We start from the raw sequence: 16,476 nt of genomic DNA on the forward strand, positions 1-16,476 counted from the left end.
GGGGTAGCAAAGCTCGGCAGTATTAGCAAGACCTGCGCTTCCCTCCCCAGTGGAAACCACAGGTGTTTCCGAATCTCATGATGCTTGTTGCAGACGCCTTCGTGACAGAGCAGGCCAGAGCTGAGGGGAGCCTGAGCCAAGCCGAGTGGGGCGGGGCAGAGCGGAACCGGAGCCCGGCGGAGCTGAGAGGGGCGGGGCGGAGCAGCCCAATCGCCATCGGAGCTGAGCCTGGGCCGAGCAGAGCGGGGCGGGGCAGAGCGGAGCGAGGACCCAGCGGGTCGGCTGAGGTCGCGCCAGCGCCCCATTACTGACCCGCGCCCCATTACGGACCCGTGCGCTAGCTCTCCGGGTTTAGCGCCAGCACACCCCACCCAGCACAGCTGAGGACCGACTCCGGGGAAATCGACGCCCGGGGGCTGCTCGCTAGGCTGGCTGACCCGGGCTCGCGGGTCCTCGGGGGCGCGCGCGCCTGGACGCCGCCGCGGACGATGCTGCTGCTCCTGCAGCTGTGGCGTCTAATGCTGGAGAGCGCGGCAGGTGATGGGGCGGAGAGGCGGGGGCCCTGTGGCAGAACCCCAGGGGACGCCCGGCAGCGCGTGGTTGGGGCGATCGGAGGCCATTCCCGGTTTGGAGAGCGGGGCGGGTGAGAACCGACCCAGGCCCGCAGGTGGCGTGGAGCCCTGGGTTAGAGCCCCCGTTTGGGGCTTCCCGCTGTGGCCCCCGCGTCTGGCTTAGAGCCCTGCGGGAAGCCGGCGGGACGCGGAGGGCTGGCGGTGACGCCGGCCAGGACTCGGCCGGTGTCGTAGCTTCTTGGGGGTCCCCGTAGGAACCCCCGTTGGACGCCGCTCGGTTCCTGGGGCTGGGCCCTCCCGGGAGGCCCTGGGGATGGGGGCAGGAATCAGAGAAGCAGGCACGTCCCCTTGCCAGCTAGCTCGGGCAGGCCCCCCCGCCCTCCACGGTGGGTGTCCCTGGAGGCTTGACGAGGCGGTCTCGGGTTACCAGGGCGTCCCCTGAGGTGGGGGGAGGGGGGCGGGAACAGGTGCAACGAGGGTTTCTCTGACCTGGCCCGGAATTTCCATTCTTTCCCAGTTTTAATTCTTCTGACATTGCTACCCGAGCCTGACCTCATCCTGGATTTCCCCACCGCTGCCCTGGGGCCTCGCCCTCCTGCCACACAGATGTTGGAACGCTTATCAGCACAGAAGGGGAAGTGTCCACTATCACAGTAATACCAAGAGGGGGTCACCCTCAGGCCCAACTCTTTGAAGTGCTTCACATACAAGAAGCCATTTCAACTTACAAAGCAGTCCTTAATTTAATATTTACAAGTTTAAACTAGGGCCCAGGGAGGACGCTTCTGGCAGGATCTAAAGTCGGAGTTCTGAGCCTTTTTTATGGCTTTGACCCGGTCTCAGAATGTTTTTAATGCATAAAATGAAATACATGGTGGTGGGGGGGGGGGTGCCTGAGTTGTTAAGTCATTTAAGCTTGGGAATCTTGATGTCCATTCTTGATTTCCGCTCAGGTCATGATCTCAGGGTCCTGAGATGGAGCCCCCATAAGACTCCCCAGGAGTGTAAGGTGCAGCCTGCTTCGATTCTCACTCTCCGACTCTCTCTGCCCCTTCCCTGCTAGCGTGCTGTCTAAATAAACAAACATGAATAAGTAAATAGAAATATATAGGCTTACAAAGGAATCTAATTATGTTTCTATAAAGCTATTAAAAAATTTTAATATAGTAGTTAATAGAATTTAACTAGAAATAGAAATGTGTGAGGTGTAGTATGTGTGCTACTAAGTTAACACCTTAAGTTATAGCCCCAAATAGCAACAATTCCCAGAACTGGGAACCAGTGAGAGCAGAGCATATGTCCAGGTGTCTGCAACAACTGTCATGTGATTCAGAAGCACCTGTGGCTTCTGTCCAAATCCAAAGCACGGGTCCTGCTAATCCCGCACAGCTTCGTTGCCTTCACCATAGGAGAAAGGCTAAGTTTCAGCCAGAGGTTAGTGAAAATCAAGAGGTTCTTTATTCCTTCCAAGCTGAGGCTCCTGAAGTCAACAGGACGGACACACAGGAGGATTCAGCCCTCAGCGACCCATGGAAAACATTTGAAAGAGAATCACCTTGGATGTCTGGAAAGATTGAGGGAGAGTTCAGTCCTTGGAACAGGACCCCAGGGGCATGGGCCACTGTGTCTCTGGGCCAAGACTGTGTTGGTTTTCAGGTTCACACAGTCCCCCCAACTCTCCCTGGGTGTAATATAGGGGCATATAGGTGATTCCAATATTGTGTGGCAGAGATGGTCATGGGTGTTTGCACATAGGCCCTGTCATTTTATGGAGGGATTGACCAGGGCTGACCTAAGGAGTCGGGACCCCAAGCCGAGGAGGAGGAGGGAAGGAGGGAAGAGATAACCCCAGGGTATACTAAACCTTAGGAGAGAGATGGCACATGGAGGGGAGGTAGCCAAAAGAAGGCCCCCTCACAACATTCCTGGGTGCCCGGCTTTCACTTCCAAAGCTAGGGATGAGGAAGTGGCTTTCATGGAGCAGGTATCATGAGTGCTCCAGCAGGGAAGTTTGAAGTGGCTCAACCTTTAGAATCACCCAGAGGGCTTATTGAACTACAGAAAGCTGGACCCCCCCCCCTCACCCCCAGCCAGAGTTTCGGATTCAGTAGGGCTAGGTTGGGTCCTGCAAATTTGCATTTTTAGCAAGTTCCCACGTGGCACTGAGGCAGGTGGTCCTGTAACCACACTAGATTGATTAGCCTAGAATGTTCTTCCCTCCTTACCCAGCCCCACAGCTGTTGAGGTCCCCTCTAGGTTTCAGCTTAGAAGGCCCCTGACCCCAGCACCTTCCCACCCCAAGGTATTCTGGTGCCTGGGACTTCCTGTGCCATGGCACTTATCAGCTCTGCTCAGCTTATTGGACCTACTTGTTTGTTGTGTCCTCCCTGTCAGACCTGAGCTTTTTCAGGCCCATGATGGTCTTGGTTTATCTCTGTCCTCACATCCACCCTCCACCTAGCTCAGTGCCTGGCTTGTAATAGGTGCTCACCAGCTGTTTGCCACATGGGTAATGCTAGGACACAGCTGAGCAAGTGGACAGAGCTGGGCAGGACCAAGCAGAACGTCCAGGAGGGGCAGGAATAGCTGGGTGGGGAAACCTCTGGCAGGAGTAGGGGCAACTCAGCCCTGCCTTCCAGGTAGACGCCATCAGGGCCTACCTCACAGGAATACAGTAAAAAAATGCCACAAATCAATATTTCTAAAGCTCTGGCACCAAGACCCAGAACTCAGCCCTGTTGGTTTTACACCTCCATGCTGAAGAAGCTCCTAGTCAATCCTGAGACAAGGCTTCCCTGTCCCTCTTCCCTTCCAGCGTGCCTCTCTTCATCATTTCATACCATCTCTCTAAGCAGAGACAAGGATGTGTAACATATTTATGCCTTGAGAATCATACTTCCCTTTTCCATTTCCCCCTTGCAGAGAGCCCCTGGGGGTTGCCTGTGGTGGCCGATGGCCCAGCTTCCTTAGCGAAGATGGTGATGGCAGAACTAGCCAACCTGAAGTTAGAAAACAAACCATGGCCTGGAGGTAAGGGACTGCCCACCTGCTGACAAGGGGGCAAGATGGCAGAGGCCAGGGGCCCCCAGCGATGCAGGAGGGCACCTCCACATCTGGGAATCTGGTAGGCTGTCTTTGCCCTGGTGGGGGACAGAGAGGCCAGACCCTCTGGAGGGTGCCCCAGGGGGCTTCTTCACTCCAGCTCTCTTTTTCCCATCCCCACCTCTCCTTTCCAGATAGGAAAGGATGAAGGCTAAGCACATGATGTCTGCAGAGCCCTTTCTCCCTGCCTGTACTTCTTCTTCTTTTTTTTTTTTTTTTTTTTAAAGATTTTTATTTATTTGTCAGAGAGAGAGAGGGAGAGAGAGTGAGCACAGGCAGACAGAATAGCAGGGCAGGCAGAGGCAGAGGGAGAAGCAGGCTCCCTGCCAAGCAAGGAGCCCGATGTGGGACTCAATCCCAGGATGCCAGGATCATGACCTGAGCCGAAGGCAGCTGCTCAACCAACTGAGCCACCCAGGCATCCCCCTGCCTGTACTTCTTTATATTTATTAGCTCACTGAACACTCCAGCACTGTGGAACAGGTCAAGTAATTGCCCTCACCTACAGATGAGGAAATCAAAGCCTGGAGCTGTGGAACAGAACCACACAGCTAGAGAGTGGCAATGCCACGTGGGTTGTAGGAAAGGGGTGGGGCACCTCCCTCCCCCACCAGTCAGAGAAAGAGGGAAGCTGTGTGAAAGAGGGCAGCACTGCCCCTTTCTTGTGGGGCTGGCGAACTGTCTCAGTGACCAGGACTCAGCAGTGACGGAAGAAGTGGGGGAGGGCTGATGACATAGGGCCTGAGGCAGCGACGGGCATGTCACAGCATGTCACAGCATAAGCAGATTCCTCTGGACACCTGCCATGTGGCCCCCACTTCCTCCTGCTGTGGTCTTACTGTGGCCGGCACTAACCCCAGGCTAGTAGGGGTGCTCCCCCCGAAAACTACAGAGGTAGCCTAATGATTCCTCAACTGCTTTTGCCGCACTCAGGGCTGGAGCACCAGGCATGAGGGTCTGTCTTGGATCCAGTTAGCTAGGAGGAACCTAGTTCCAGCTCATACTGTCCTCCCGGGTCAAAAAGATAGGTATGGGCAGCCTGGGAGCACCTCCCACCCAGAGAGCAGGCCAGGCTCCCAGGACCATCTAGTAGGCAGAGTAGACAGCAGTGGGATTTTCAGGGAAGAAGGAATGGGTAGCCCCCGATAGGGTCTGTGGAAGGCAATAGCTGCAAGCCAGCTGAATGAGGGGCCACAATCATGAACTTGTCCTTGAATTGTCCCCTGACTCCTGGTATGGGCCCCAGATGCCAGGGTGTGGACCATGGGTGAAGTAGTCCAAGGCAGAGCAGATGCCAGAAACCAGAACCTCCCTGGCAGGGAGAGGTAGACCAGAGGCTGTATCCAGGCCATTCCAGGAACAATCTGGACAAGCCTAGGAAGGATTTGGGAGTCAACCCATTCTTTCCCTGCTGCTGCTAACATCTATAGCTCCTGAGTCACACCACCATTTAATTCTTCTCCCATGTTACTGCAAAAGCCTCGGAATATCAGAAGAATACTGCTGCCCCCAGGACCTTTCCACTAGCTTTCCCTTCTGCAGACCCAGAAAGCTCTCTTCTAGACCTTTACATGGCTCCTTCAGGTCTTTATTCAGGAGTCTCCTTGGGGGTGGAGGGGGGCTTCCCTGTCCATTCTATCTAAAATTTTAAACCCACCCCTAACACGCTGTATGTCTCTGCTTTATTTATTTATTTTTTTTCTTTTTGGTCTCCTCAGAGCTTACTGCTGGCCAGTCTGTCATACATTTTATTCATTTATCTTGCTTATCCTGCTTTCATGGGAGCTTCCTAAGAGCATGCACTTGGGGCCATTGTGCTTTCCCAGCATCCCCAGGGCTTCTGAGAGGGCCAGATAAACAGCAGGTGCTCAGAAGGTACTTGCTGAGTGGGGCAAAAGGGAGGGCCCTGCCTGGCCATATGGGCAAGGCTGGGCAGAGCTGAGCCCATTGAAACCATGTCCAGGGAGGTGTCTGTGGAGGGCAAAGAGTGGGGAGATGTCGTGGGGAGAGGGCTGCTTGTGTGTGCCCCTACACAGTGTCAGCCCTTCGTGGGTTCACTAAAGGGCAGATGCAGCCCAGGGGGCATTGTGAGAACCTGGGTATGCCGTCTGGCCCTGCTTTTTGCTACTTGGCAGGCGACTTTGCATCTTTGGGGCTCAGTTTCCCCATTAGTCATAGATTGGCACAGCAGTACCTGCCCGATAAAATCGTTATGAGGGTTAATGGAGCCAAAATTTTGTAAAGTGCTTGGGACAGGGACCAGTACCTACGTGCTTTAGAACTATTTTGTAACTTTACAAAATAATACATGGGTAGACATCTTCTCATTTTTAACCAGAAGTCACTGGCTGTTAAAGCAAGTTAACAGTCATAAATAGTCACATGATCTAGCAAGGAAATTGTGTATCTGTCCCAGAAGAACAACCAGATGTATGTTGCTCCCTTCCCTGCAGGCCTGAACTTGGCTCACTTGTCCTTTCCCACCTCCTCACACTGAGGGAAGAGCATATCAGCACCTCTGTGGCCTCTTTGCTTCAGTAGTGGGGACCCAGGGTCCCTGCACCCGCTCTCAGCATCCACCAGGTCCCCATCTTGGAGGCAGCTTGAAAACTGGCACAGCTCTCAGAGGACGTCCTTCTTCCCAGATTGTGCATCCTTCTCTCTGTTCCAGGGTAGCAGGACTTCCAGGGTGCCTAGGTTTGAACTGTCCACCAAACTCAAAAGACACATCAGACATTGGTCTCATATTATGTGTATTTGTTTTCTATAGCTGCTATAACAAGGGTACCACAACTTTGTAGCTTAAGGACGACACACATTTATTTTCATAGAGTTATGGAAATCAAAAGTCCAAAATGGGCTTCTCTGGGCTGAGACTAAGGTGCCATGGGACAGCTCCCTACAGAGGCTCTAGGAAAGAACCCATTTCTTTGCCTTTTCCAGCTTCTAGAGCTGCATTCCTTGGCTCACTGCACCTTCCTGCCTCTTTCTCTGTTCCGTTCTCACATCCCCTTCTGTGGTAGTCACAGAGTGTCCTTCTGTCCCCTTTCATAAGGAAACATTCAGGGCCAGCCTAGACAATCCAGGATAATCTCTGCATCTTAGGATCCTTAATTTAATCACATCTACAGAATCCCTGTTACCCTGTAAGGTAACATTCATAGGTTCCAGGGATGTCTTAGGGGTCCAGAATTCAGCCTACCACACCGTGTGGCCTTAGCTAAGGAGGAGAGAGGACAGAAAGTACAATGTGCATGCTTCCCCATCACCCAGAAGGCAACTACCCAAAGACACAGTCTCTTTGCCCCACACTCAGGACAGGCAGCTACTGCAGATTGGAGCCAAGGACCAGGTGGGTCACCTTAGCATAGAGAAGCCAGTCTCTGTTCCTAGCAAAGCCTGTGTCCCTGCTCATAGCTCCCAGCCCAGGAACCACCCCACTAATCTTAACTCGGTGGTTTGTAAAGAAACAGCACCCTGAGAGTCCGTCATTTCCCAGGAGGCCTACACCAGCCCAGGCCTAATGTCAGCCCTTCACTCCCTTTCAACGTTGATCCCTCTTGCCTCACATGAAAAGTTTCACCAGTGCAAGAAGAGAGCTCCTCATCCTCTTCCTAAGCTTAGGAAAAAATGGGCTCTGGGGAGAGAATCCAGGCTTCTCTTATCTAGTGCATGGCTTTGGTACTGTACTCACCCTCCCCTGGGTCTCAGTTCCTTCCTCTATGAAATGGGGCCAATCACACCAACGTCTTAGGTTCATAATAAGGATCAACTGCGATAGTGAATGAAAGAAAAGCAGTCAGACTGGTGCAGGACATAGAGCAGTCACTCTCCAAAAGTGACAGCTGTGATCATCATCATCCTTGCCTTTCATGCTCTTGGGTTTTTTTCCCTCTCAATAAAGGCAGGCAGTATCCACTGTGTGCCAAGCATGATGTTCTCCCCAAGACCCATGGAAATAGTGGTGACACAGTTAGATGTATTGCCTGCCCCCTTGGAACCCACAGTTTCACAGGGAATGCAGAGGCTGCACTGAGGGTTGGCAGGTGGAAGCAGGAGGGCTTCCTGGAGGAAGGGGCACCTGAACTGCAAGCTGAGGGATGAGAGGCATTGGCCAAGAGAAGAGAAGGAGCATGGCTGGGACAGAAGGAACAGCAGGTACAAAGGGCCAGGGCCGAGTTTGCTGTGGCTTCAGTGGAGCTTAAAGAGAGCTATGAGGGAGGAGATGTGCTTGACTCCTCCTTTCACATTTGAATGTTCAAATATTGAGCATCTTTTATGTGCCAGAAGCTGTTCTAGGCTGGGAAAGAAGGATCCTTAGAGGAATCTCTGCCCCTGGGCAACTGACATTACAGGGAAGAGACTATTAACAAGAGAAACAGGTAGGGATGCTGGGGTGGTTCAGCGTCTGTCTTCGGCTCAGGTCGTGATCCCAGGGTCCTGGGATTGAATCCTGTATCGGGCTCCATGCTCAGTGAGGAGTCTGCTTCTCCCTCTGCCTGCCGCTCCTCCTGCTTGTGCTCTGTTTCTCTCTCTGGCAAATAAATAAATAAAATCGGCAAAAAGAGAGAGAAAAACCAAGTCAAGTGTACATCCTCTATGTGGTGGTAATGCTCCACAGAAAGTGGAGTGGGCAAGGAAGGCTTCACTGAGAAAAGTAGCATTTGAGCAAAACCTTTTTATTTTATTTATTTATTTGAGAGTGAGTGAGCACAAGCAGAGTGAGGGGCAGAAGCACACTCCCCAATGAGCAGGGAACCGGACATGGGGCTCAATCCCAAGACTCCTGGACTCTGGAATCAATACCTGCACTGAAGCTAAGACAGTTAACCAACTGAGCCACCAAAGGGTCCTGAGCAAAACCTTCCTTAATGAAGTAAGGGAGGGGCGCCTGGGTGGCTCAGTTGGTTAAGCATCTGCCTTTGGCTTGGGTCATGATCCTGGGATCGAGCCTCATGGCAAGCTCCCTGCTCAGCAGAGGACCTGCTTCTCCCTCTTCTCTGCCTGCTGCTCTACCTGTGCTATCTCCCTGTCAAATAAGTAAATAAATAAAGTCTTAAAAAAAAAAAAAAAGTGAAGTAAGGGAGGGGCCCCTGGGTGGCTCAGTTGGTAAGCATCAGACTCTTGATCTCAGTCCAGGTCTTGATCTCAGGGTCATGAGTTCAAACTCAATATTGCGGTGCACAGTTTAAAAAAAAAAGAAAAAGAAGATGTGAGCTATGGGTGAGTCTCTGGGAGTGAGCCCCTGAGAAAGGTGGGGTAAGTTTTTTAAAGATACAGCACTTGTTTTTATAGCTTGAGTCAGGGTGAGCTGCTAAATCTCATCTCCAGCACTAAGGTGAATGGATAAGCTGGTGCTTCTAGAGATGGTGGAGAACAAACCTTGAGGTTGCATTTGGACTTAAAGAGATGACTGGCAGTGTCTCCTGTGGGAACAGGAGGGAGTGGGGAATGCAGTCAAGATGCCACCAACTTGGCAGCAGTGGTTCAAGCTAGGAATAGTGGTCTCACTTTATCAGGTAGCTCTGGAGAATGAATAAATCCACAGAAATTAAGTTGCCAGACAACCAGGTTTTTTTTTATCATACCTTTGAAACTGTGAGATGGGAAACCAGATAATCACACTTACAGAGAAGAGTGTGAAGTCAGTAAGTAAAGAGTAAGTAAACCCTGAGTGAAGGCGGAGGGGCAGAAAACTTCCACAAGCCTAAAGTCCGCAAGACTTACCACATGAACGCTGGCCTCGATGTTTGACTGAATGACTGATTCTTTATTTAAACTATTTGGCTACCCTTACTTTTTAACCGAAATCCCCAGTTCTTGCTCTTACTGATGGCAAATACCCTGGTTAGGTTTGCATGGCCACCCCCACCAGTCACATAGGCCTGCAGTGTGGCACACTCATGGCAGAGCACATGAGTCTGACTGTCTTATGTCTTCACAGGGACACACTCTCTCCACTACCACTACCTGGCCTTGTCAGAGCCAGGCCCGGACCTTCCCCAGTTTCTGGCTGTAGGCTACGTGGACGACCAGCCCTTCATCCATTATGACAGTCGTGTGGACAGGGCCAAGCCCCAGGCCCCGTGGATGGCAACTGTGGATGCCCAGTACTGGGAGACAGAGACTCAGAAGCAGAGGGCCTGGGCAAAGGTGCAGCAGGTGGAGACATGGACCGTGATGGGCTACCACAACCAGAGCACTGGTGCGTCAGAGGCTCCCGCTGCCCCACCCCTTTCCTGCACACTCTTCAAGCTGACCCTCTGGGCAGCTATGCCTTTCCATTAGTGGATAGAGGCCGCCCCCCTGAGCCCATAAGAGGATTCAAGGCATGGCCCTGATGCATAACTCTATCCCCACAGCGAAGCGGGGCCTCCCGGGGCTTCAGAATCTGTTGTGGCTCCAGCAGCCAGCCCATGTGGTCAGCACAGCAAGCTTGTGCCCCACAATGCCTCCCCTTCAGCTACCTGGGGTTCCAGACTCCTGCAGACTGACAGAGGTTTCCCTCCCTCACACCCACTGCCAGGCTCTCAGACACCACCTCTGCCATGCAGGGTGGGAAGCCACATGAACTTGAAGCAGGCAGACAGCTCAGGGTGGGAGAGAGAACCTAACTGAGGACCCTGCTCTACCCAGTGCACGGGAGGAATTTAGGAGCGGTTCCCTCGGGCCACCCCCTCCTCTCAGCAGGGACAAGCTCCCATCCCCTGCTGGCTGCTGCCAGTGCTGCCCTCCTCCCATGCCTGGAAACCCAGTCTTAGGTATAAAAACCAGAGACTGGGAAGAGCTACACAGTAGCCCAGGGGCCCGAGGATAAGCACCCCAGCCACTTTGCTAGCAGCTAGTCTCACATCTGAACATGTCTTTCACATATCTGAATTTGGGGTGTGACCCAGTCTTACCATGAGTATTTCTTGAGGACCTCTTCCAACCATAAAGAGCTGAGTTCTTCTGATGGCTCTAGCTATGAACCCAAGGATTCTCCTGTAAGAGGCCCAAGAGGCCGCTCAGCCCTGGCTGCTCATGACAGTTCCCAGGGGAGCCTTCTTTTTTAAACACCGCCACCCTGCCCCTCACCCTTCAGAGGCACCCTCAGGCGCTGGGCTTCTCTCTGGCTCTCACGGATCCAACCCCATATCGCAAGCAAATGGCAGCCTTCTCACCCACATATGCAGGCATGCACAGTACCCAGCGGATGTTCGGCTGTGAGATCCGGGAGGACGGCCACACCCACAGCTTCTGGCAGTTCGGCTTCGATGGGCAGGACCACCTGTCACTGGACCTGGAGACTCTGAACTGGGTGTCGGCCAAACCTGCAGCCATGCGGACCAAGAGCTGGTGGGAGACAGAGCGCTGCTACGCTGAGTACGACAAGGCCTACCTGGAAGGCCTCTGCCTTGTTTCCCTGCGCAGGTACCTGGAGCTGGGTGGCCAGAGCCTCACCCGGAAAGGTAAGGTGCAGCCTGTCGCTGCAGGGCCCACACTCCTGTGCTTGAGAGTCTGGGGGTGGAGGTGAGGAGGCAGATTGTGTTCCCCTGTCTCAGCTAACCCCACTGAGCCCCAGAAAGAAGGCTGACTAGCCGAGGGCTTCCTCATGTAGAGCAGAACTCGATCTCGGGCCCTCATTCCAGACGAGGTGAACCATACTGTGGTCTTGGTAAGTGAGGCCTTCACTCTAGGCCTCATGTTAATCACCCATAGAGTGAGTATGTTAAATTAGGCGATTCATAAAGCCCTCCAGGGGCTTAACGTCCTGCGGTTCTCCTTCAGAAATGGACCTCAGGTCCCAGGGGATAGCATTCCTCACTAGGCCAGTCCCTGGACTACTGGGGACTGCCAGGGAAGCTGAGGCCCTTTGCCCCTCTGCCCTCACACACCCTTCATGCTAAACATGCTCCTCAGATCCTAGGTGTGTCCTGTACTTCTCCTGACTCCATCCATCAGGGCTGGCGGGACGGACTGGGATGAACACTAGGGAAGGTGGGTGCTTGGGGGTGCTGTGGCAGAGGCCTCATCGGCTGCTGGTGGGTGGGGCTGGTCAGAGCATCCAGCACACCATGGATGTCTGGTGACTGAGCAGCACCATGTGAATCAGCTGAGGCAACAGGAAGGATGGTCCTTGAAGGGAAGGCAGGGCAAATAACATCAAGAGAAGATGTGATTATGAGAGCAGAGTGTGGTGGGTCCCAGCTCAGGCATTGGACCCTAGCATCCAGAGCCACATTGTGACCCTGGGCGAGTCACTTGCCCTTTCTGTGCCTCAGTGTCCTTGTCAGTATTACAGGGATGGTGACAATAGCTTTGTCTCCCGGAAGCACCATACTGGTGTCTTACATGACTGTTGAGCGCTCTTCCAGCGCTCAGGGGATATCATCTACCTGTCACCTGTTGGACCAGGCAGAAATCTCCACAGACACAGAACCAAACAGGATGTGGAGAGAGAGAGTTAAGGAATCGGCTCACATGACCATGGAGGACCGGGAGTTCCGAGATCTGCAGCTGGCAAGCCAGAGACCCAGGAGAGCCAGTGTTTCAGTTTCAGTCCATAGACAGGAAAAGACTGATGTCCCAGCTGCAGGAGATCAGGCAGGAGGTTAGACTTTCTGCCTTGTTTGGATCCTCATGTGATTGGAAGGGGCCTCACTCACACTGGGGAGAACAGTCTGCTTTACTGCATCTACCAATTCAAATGGGCATCTCACCCAGAATAAGGATTGACCAAATGCTGAGGCACTGTGTGGCCCAGTAAATTTGACACATAAAATGAACCATCACACCTGCACAGTGTCGTTTGGAACAACGCTGAGAGAAAAAAACAAAAATTCAGGAATCCCCTTCAGGCCCTGAGAGCATGGGGGAGTGTGGACAGGAGTCAGGCTGGGCTTTAATTCTGGGCTGACTCTGGAGCTATACTCACAACCACTTCCTTCCAAAGTGAGGGAAGGACCATCCTTGCCTTCATTCAGCCTCTTGTTAGGCACCTACCATGTGAAGGAGTAATGGGGATGCATGTAGTCTCTGAGAAAACCATAGGGTTTCTGTGAGAAGAAGGGGGTTATCAACATAGGACCCAACAGCCCCACCCAGAACCTTCCCGGAGGTTGGGGGCAGGAAGTCACGTCCTCACTAAGGAATTCCCAGAATTGTGCCCCTTTGGGATGGCTGGCAGTAGGTCATCCCTTCCTCCAATACTGGTTGAATGCCTCCCCTGGGGAGAGACCTGGTCTCCAACTCCTTCCTGTCCTCCACCCTGGATGATGCCAGAGGAGCCCAGGATCAAACATGAGGAGTGGGCAGAGAGCAGCCTCTCATCAGCCTTTCTCTCTCAACCTCTCTCTGCAGAGCCGCCCACGGTGCAGGTGACAAGACACACAGCTCAGGATGGCGGCATCACGCTGAAATGCTGGGCCCGGGGCTTCTACCCACGGGACATCTCATTGAGCTGGTGGCTGGGTGAGGAGGAGCTGGTGCTAGAAACTGAGTATGTGGAGACACGCCCCAGTGGAGATGGCACCTACCAGACGTGGGCAGCTGTGCAGGTGCCAGCCAGGATGGAGGACCGGTACACTTGCCATGTGCAACACTCTGGCCTGAACCACACATTCACTGTGACCTGGGGTGAGGAGCTGGACCTGGTGGAGGGGATGTGGAGGAGCAGGGAAGGGTGCCAAGGTCCCTAGAGATAGCCCCATGGTCTGAGGCTGTTGACCCCTCTTCCCTCTTCTCTGCCTTCCTCAGAAGCACCCCCTCATCAGTGGATAACCAGTGCTGTGGTTATCCCCATGTTGATCTTTCTCTTGCTGACGGCTGGAGTGCTGATCTTCATCAAGCAGTACTCTCAAGGTAGGTGGGAAGAAAAAAGGGTGGAAGAAAAAAAGGTACCCTCACAGCTGGCCAAGCCCTGTAGGAAGAAAGGCTCTTCACCCATCCTTTCAGCAGAACGATTCCCTCTTGGGGAGCAGCAACTACAATTGAGCTGTTGTCCCCCGTCTGTGGAAAAGCCCAAGTACTCCCACCCCATTGCCATCCATCATCCTTGAGGACCCTGCGGATCCTGCAGCCAGGGAAAACCACTAGGCCTGACCTTGGAAGGGCCCTAGAGGGGGAGAAGGAATGGAAGGCAGGGAATGAAGACCGCCTCTGCCTACCACACACCTGATCACTGGTTTTGTGTTCTTTTTCTCCCCACAGCCAGGAATCAGGAATCTTGCAAACGAGCCCCAGGTGATTGTGGGTTGGGGAGGGGGAGAGAGGAAGTCCCAGGTGCTCCCAAGCATGGCTACAATGCCTGAGAACCAAAGATGGAGGAAGGGTGGTGGGTGAGAGCTTTCTGTCTCCAGCACGGCCTCATCCCTTGCTCCCTCCCGCTGTCCAGGAGCCAGGTGGAGGGGACAGGGAACCACCGCTGGCTTTGGGGGAGGGCTGGGGAGCAAGCCAGGTCACCTCCCCACTTCCTCCCCTGCAGGTGGAGAGGACCCTCCAGTGAGCCCAGTGAGAATGGAGGCTGCTCAGCTACTCTGTTGACACATGTTTACCGTCAGGTCAAGGAGGTGTTTTGTGGGGTGTGTGGGGGCCTCTAGGGCACTAGCTGGCTGGCCGCAGTGACCCCACTGTGAAGGGCCCACCCCACCCCAAAATGGAGCCCTCCATGGCTCCGTCAGCCTCACTCCAAGCAGTTTGTGCCACTAAGATCACTTTCTTCATCTTCCTGAAGTCCTTTTCCAAGTCTGTCTCCTGTCTGAGGAGGGCAGGAGTAATTCCTTGGATGGGCTCTCACTGGACGGTTAGCAAGCAGAATGCTTTCCTTTATTTTTTTGTATTGTTTTGTTTTTAAAGATTTTATTTATTTGACAGACAGACATCACAAGTAGGCAGAGAGGAAGGCAGGGAGACGGGGAAGCAGGCTCCCCACGGAGCAGAGAGCCTGATGCGGGGCTTGATCTCAGGACCCCGAGATCACGACCCGAGCCCAAGGCAGAGGCTCAACCCACTGAGCCACCCAGGTGCCCTAGAATGCTTTCCTGTTAAGTGTAAATCCCGCTTGAGTCTCTCTGGCTCTCTCTGAGTTGGGCAATGTGATTCTCACCGCCACTCCCCAGCATGAAAACTGAGGCTCTGGGCGGTTAGGGAAGAAGCAGAACACTGGTCCAGGAGTTAAGGGAGCAGCATCTTGACCCCACCTGCGGGCATCTGGATGCAATGGCCAAATGCCTGCCTCTCTGTGAAGTGTGTTCTTGTGTGAATGTGTATTTTCTTTTGTAAAGGTGATTAAAGTGTTAGGGTCTGTAAGGATGTGTGGTTCTGGGAGTGTGAGGGGGAGGGGGTCCATGATGTACGTGCAGGTGTGTAGGGGTGAGGGTGTGTTGCGGGGGGTCTTTGTGTAGCTGAGGACAAGTGCAGAGGGACAGACAGCCCAGGGGCCTGTTAGCCGAGGGCAGCTGGAGGATCAGAAACAATATGGTTAGTATTTTCCATCCTGTCCTTTTGAATGGTTTGAAGTTTTACAATAAGGGACAGAGGAGCTCCACCTTGTCCCATGGAAATGCTTGTTGAGATTCTTGCTAAGGGTGTGGCTGGGGAAGGTCCAGCTTCACCTCTAATGTTCGGTGGAGCAGAAACCCCATGTCTTCTTTGTGAACAAGAATCTCCTGGGGAGCACACATTCTTGTTTATTCTATTCGGGAAGCAGTTCTGGTCTGGGCCACCTGATGTGCATGGGGAGGGGATTCTAGAGCCACAGCACTGGGACCACTGCACTGTCATAAAGGACACAAGGTTGGGCCCCCTCCACCTCTCTGGAGGACCCCAAGGTATGACAGAAACTCCTCTGGGACTTCTGAAACCTTCATGTCTGCTGCCCTGGGAGGCCCCAGGCCCAAGGATATTGAAGATCTGTGATACTCAGAAAAGATCCATCTGCCCTGGTGGCCTGAAGGGCCTCAGCAGGGAACTCTGAACCACCCGAATGTACAGAAATTGTTGTCTTACATGTCTGTCTGTCTGCCTGCCTGTCTCCGTGATGCCATCCATGTGTACAAAGCAGGGTTCTGAGCACTTCACAAGTGCTAACCTGTGCAATCCTCATGGCACGCCTGTGAGGGAGAATTAATAAATCCATGCTACAGGAGAGGAAAGGGAAGCTCAGGGTCCTATGGCTGGTTCGTGCCAGAGCCAGGAGGGAAGCCTAGGAACTCTGGCAAGTCTGGGCACCTCACCATGGCACCACCACAGTGCCATTCTGGAAATGGGCATGTTTAAGTCCAGCTCTGCAATCCCTTATCTGCAGTTCTGAAATCCAAAACCCAAAGAAGTTTCTTCCTCGGCATCCAGACCCAACATGCAGTGAAATGAGGCAATCTGTGGGCCAGTGTGGCCTTTTCATAGTTTTCTACGGATGTACTGATGTCTGATTACTGCGTGTCACGCCAGACAACCTCTGGAGATGTTATGTGAGGCTCAGCATCTGTGCCTTGGCACTTTCTAAAACCCAAGGAATTCTGAATTCTTAAATATATCTGGCCCGAGGGGTTTCAGATAAGGGCTTGTGGATCTGTATTAATAAGGTTTTGTGATAATAAAGGTTTTATTTTTACAGGTGTCTGTATGGAAAAAAAAATTGGGGTACAAAGTGGCCCCCCACCTGTGGAAGGGCACACATGGTCTTTCCTGAAGCAGGATAAGGGCCCAGGGTATTAGTGGAGAAGCAGATGATGGAGAGGCTGTTCCCCCCCTTTTCCTGAGTCCAACTAACCCTTCCTCTGCTAGAGTAGTTCACATCCCGGATAGAATCTGGTCTTCCTGC

General features: G+C 53.2%; 1 protein-coding gene across 4 annotated transcripts; it reads left to right on the forward strand.

Moving 5' to 3' along the window:
* The first annotated feature begins 240 nt into the window (after positions 1–240).
* LOC131832674 (H-2 class I histocompatibility antigen, Q10 alpha chain-like) lies at positions 241–16,266 on the forward strand. Of its 4 annotated transcripts, XM_059175985.1 has the most exons (10): positions 242–537; positions 1,090–1,210; positions 3,499–3,602; positions 9,619–9,879; positions 10,850–11,125; positions 12,076–12,267; positions 13,017–13,292; positions 13,413–13,517; positions 13,866–13,898; positions 14,140–16,266. In XM_059175985.1, exons 1-10 carry the CDS (start codon positions 489–491, stop codon positions 14,196–14,198), a joined length of 1,476 nt encoding a protein of 491 aa, XP_059031968.1. In that variant the 5' UTR covers positions 242–488; the 3' UTR covers positions 14,199–16,266. The 4 variants fall into 4 exon arrangements, with proteins under 4 accessions (XP_059031969.1, XP_059031968.1, XP_059031971.1 ...); XM_059175986.1 differs by lacking the exon at positions 13,866–13,898 and having other exon boundaries at positions 241–537; XM_059175988.1 differs by lacking the exon at positions 12,076–12,267 and having other exon boundaries at positions 243–537.
* The last annotated feature ends 210 nt before the right edge of the window (positions 16,267–16,476 follow it).

The sequence above is a fragment of the Mustela lutreola genome, chromosome 5, assembly GCF_030435805.1.
Source record: "Mustela lutreola isolate mMusLut2 chromosome 5, mMusLut2.pri, whole genome shotgun sequence".
Taxonomy (NCBI): Eukaryota; Metazoa; Chordata; class Mammalia; order Carnivora; family Mustelidae; genus Mustela; species Mustela lutreola.

Bases quoted from the DNA above. Each gene is read 5' to 3' on its own strand.
- LOC131832674 (XM_059175985.1), top strand. From the start codon at position 489: ATGCTGCTGCTCCTGCAGCTGTGGCGTCTAATGCTGGAGAGCGCGGCA. The intron at 1,211-3,498 runs GTGTCCACTATC...CCTTGCAGAGAG, and splicing joins TTATCAGCACAGAAGGGGAA to CCCCTGGGGGTTGCCTGTGG. The intron at 13,518-13,865 runs GTAGGTGGGAAG...TTCTCCCCACAG, and splicing joins CATCAAGCAGTACTCTCAAG to CCAGGAATCAGGAATCTTGC.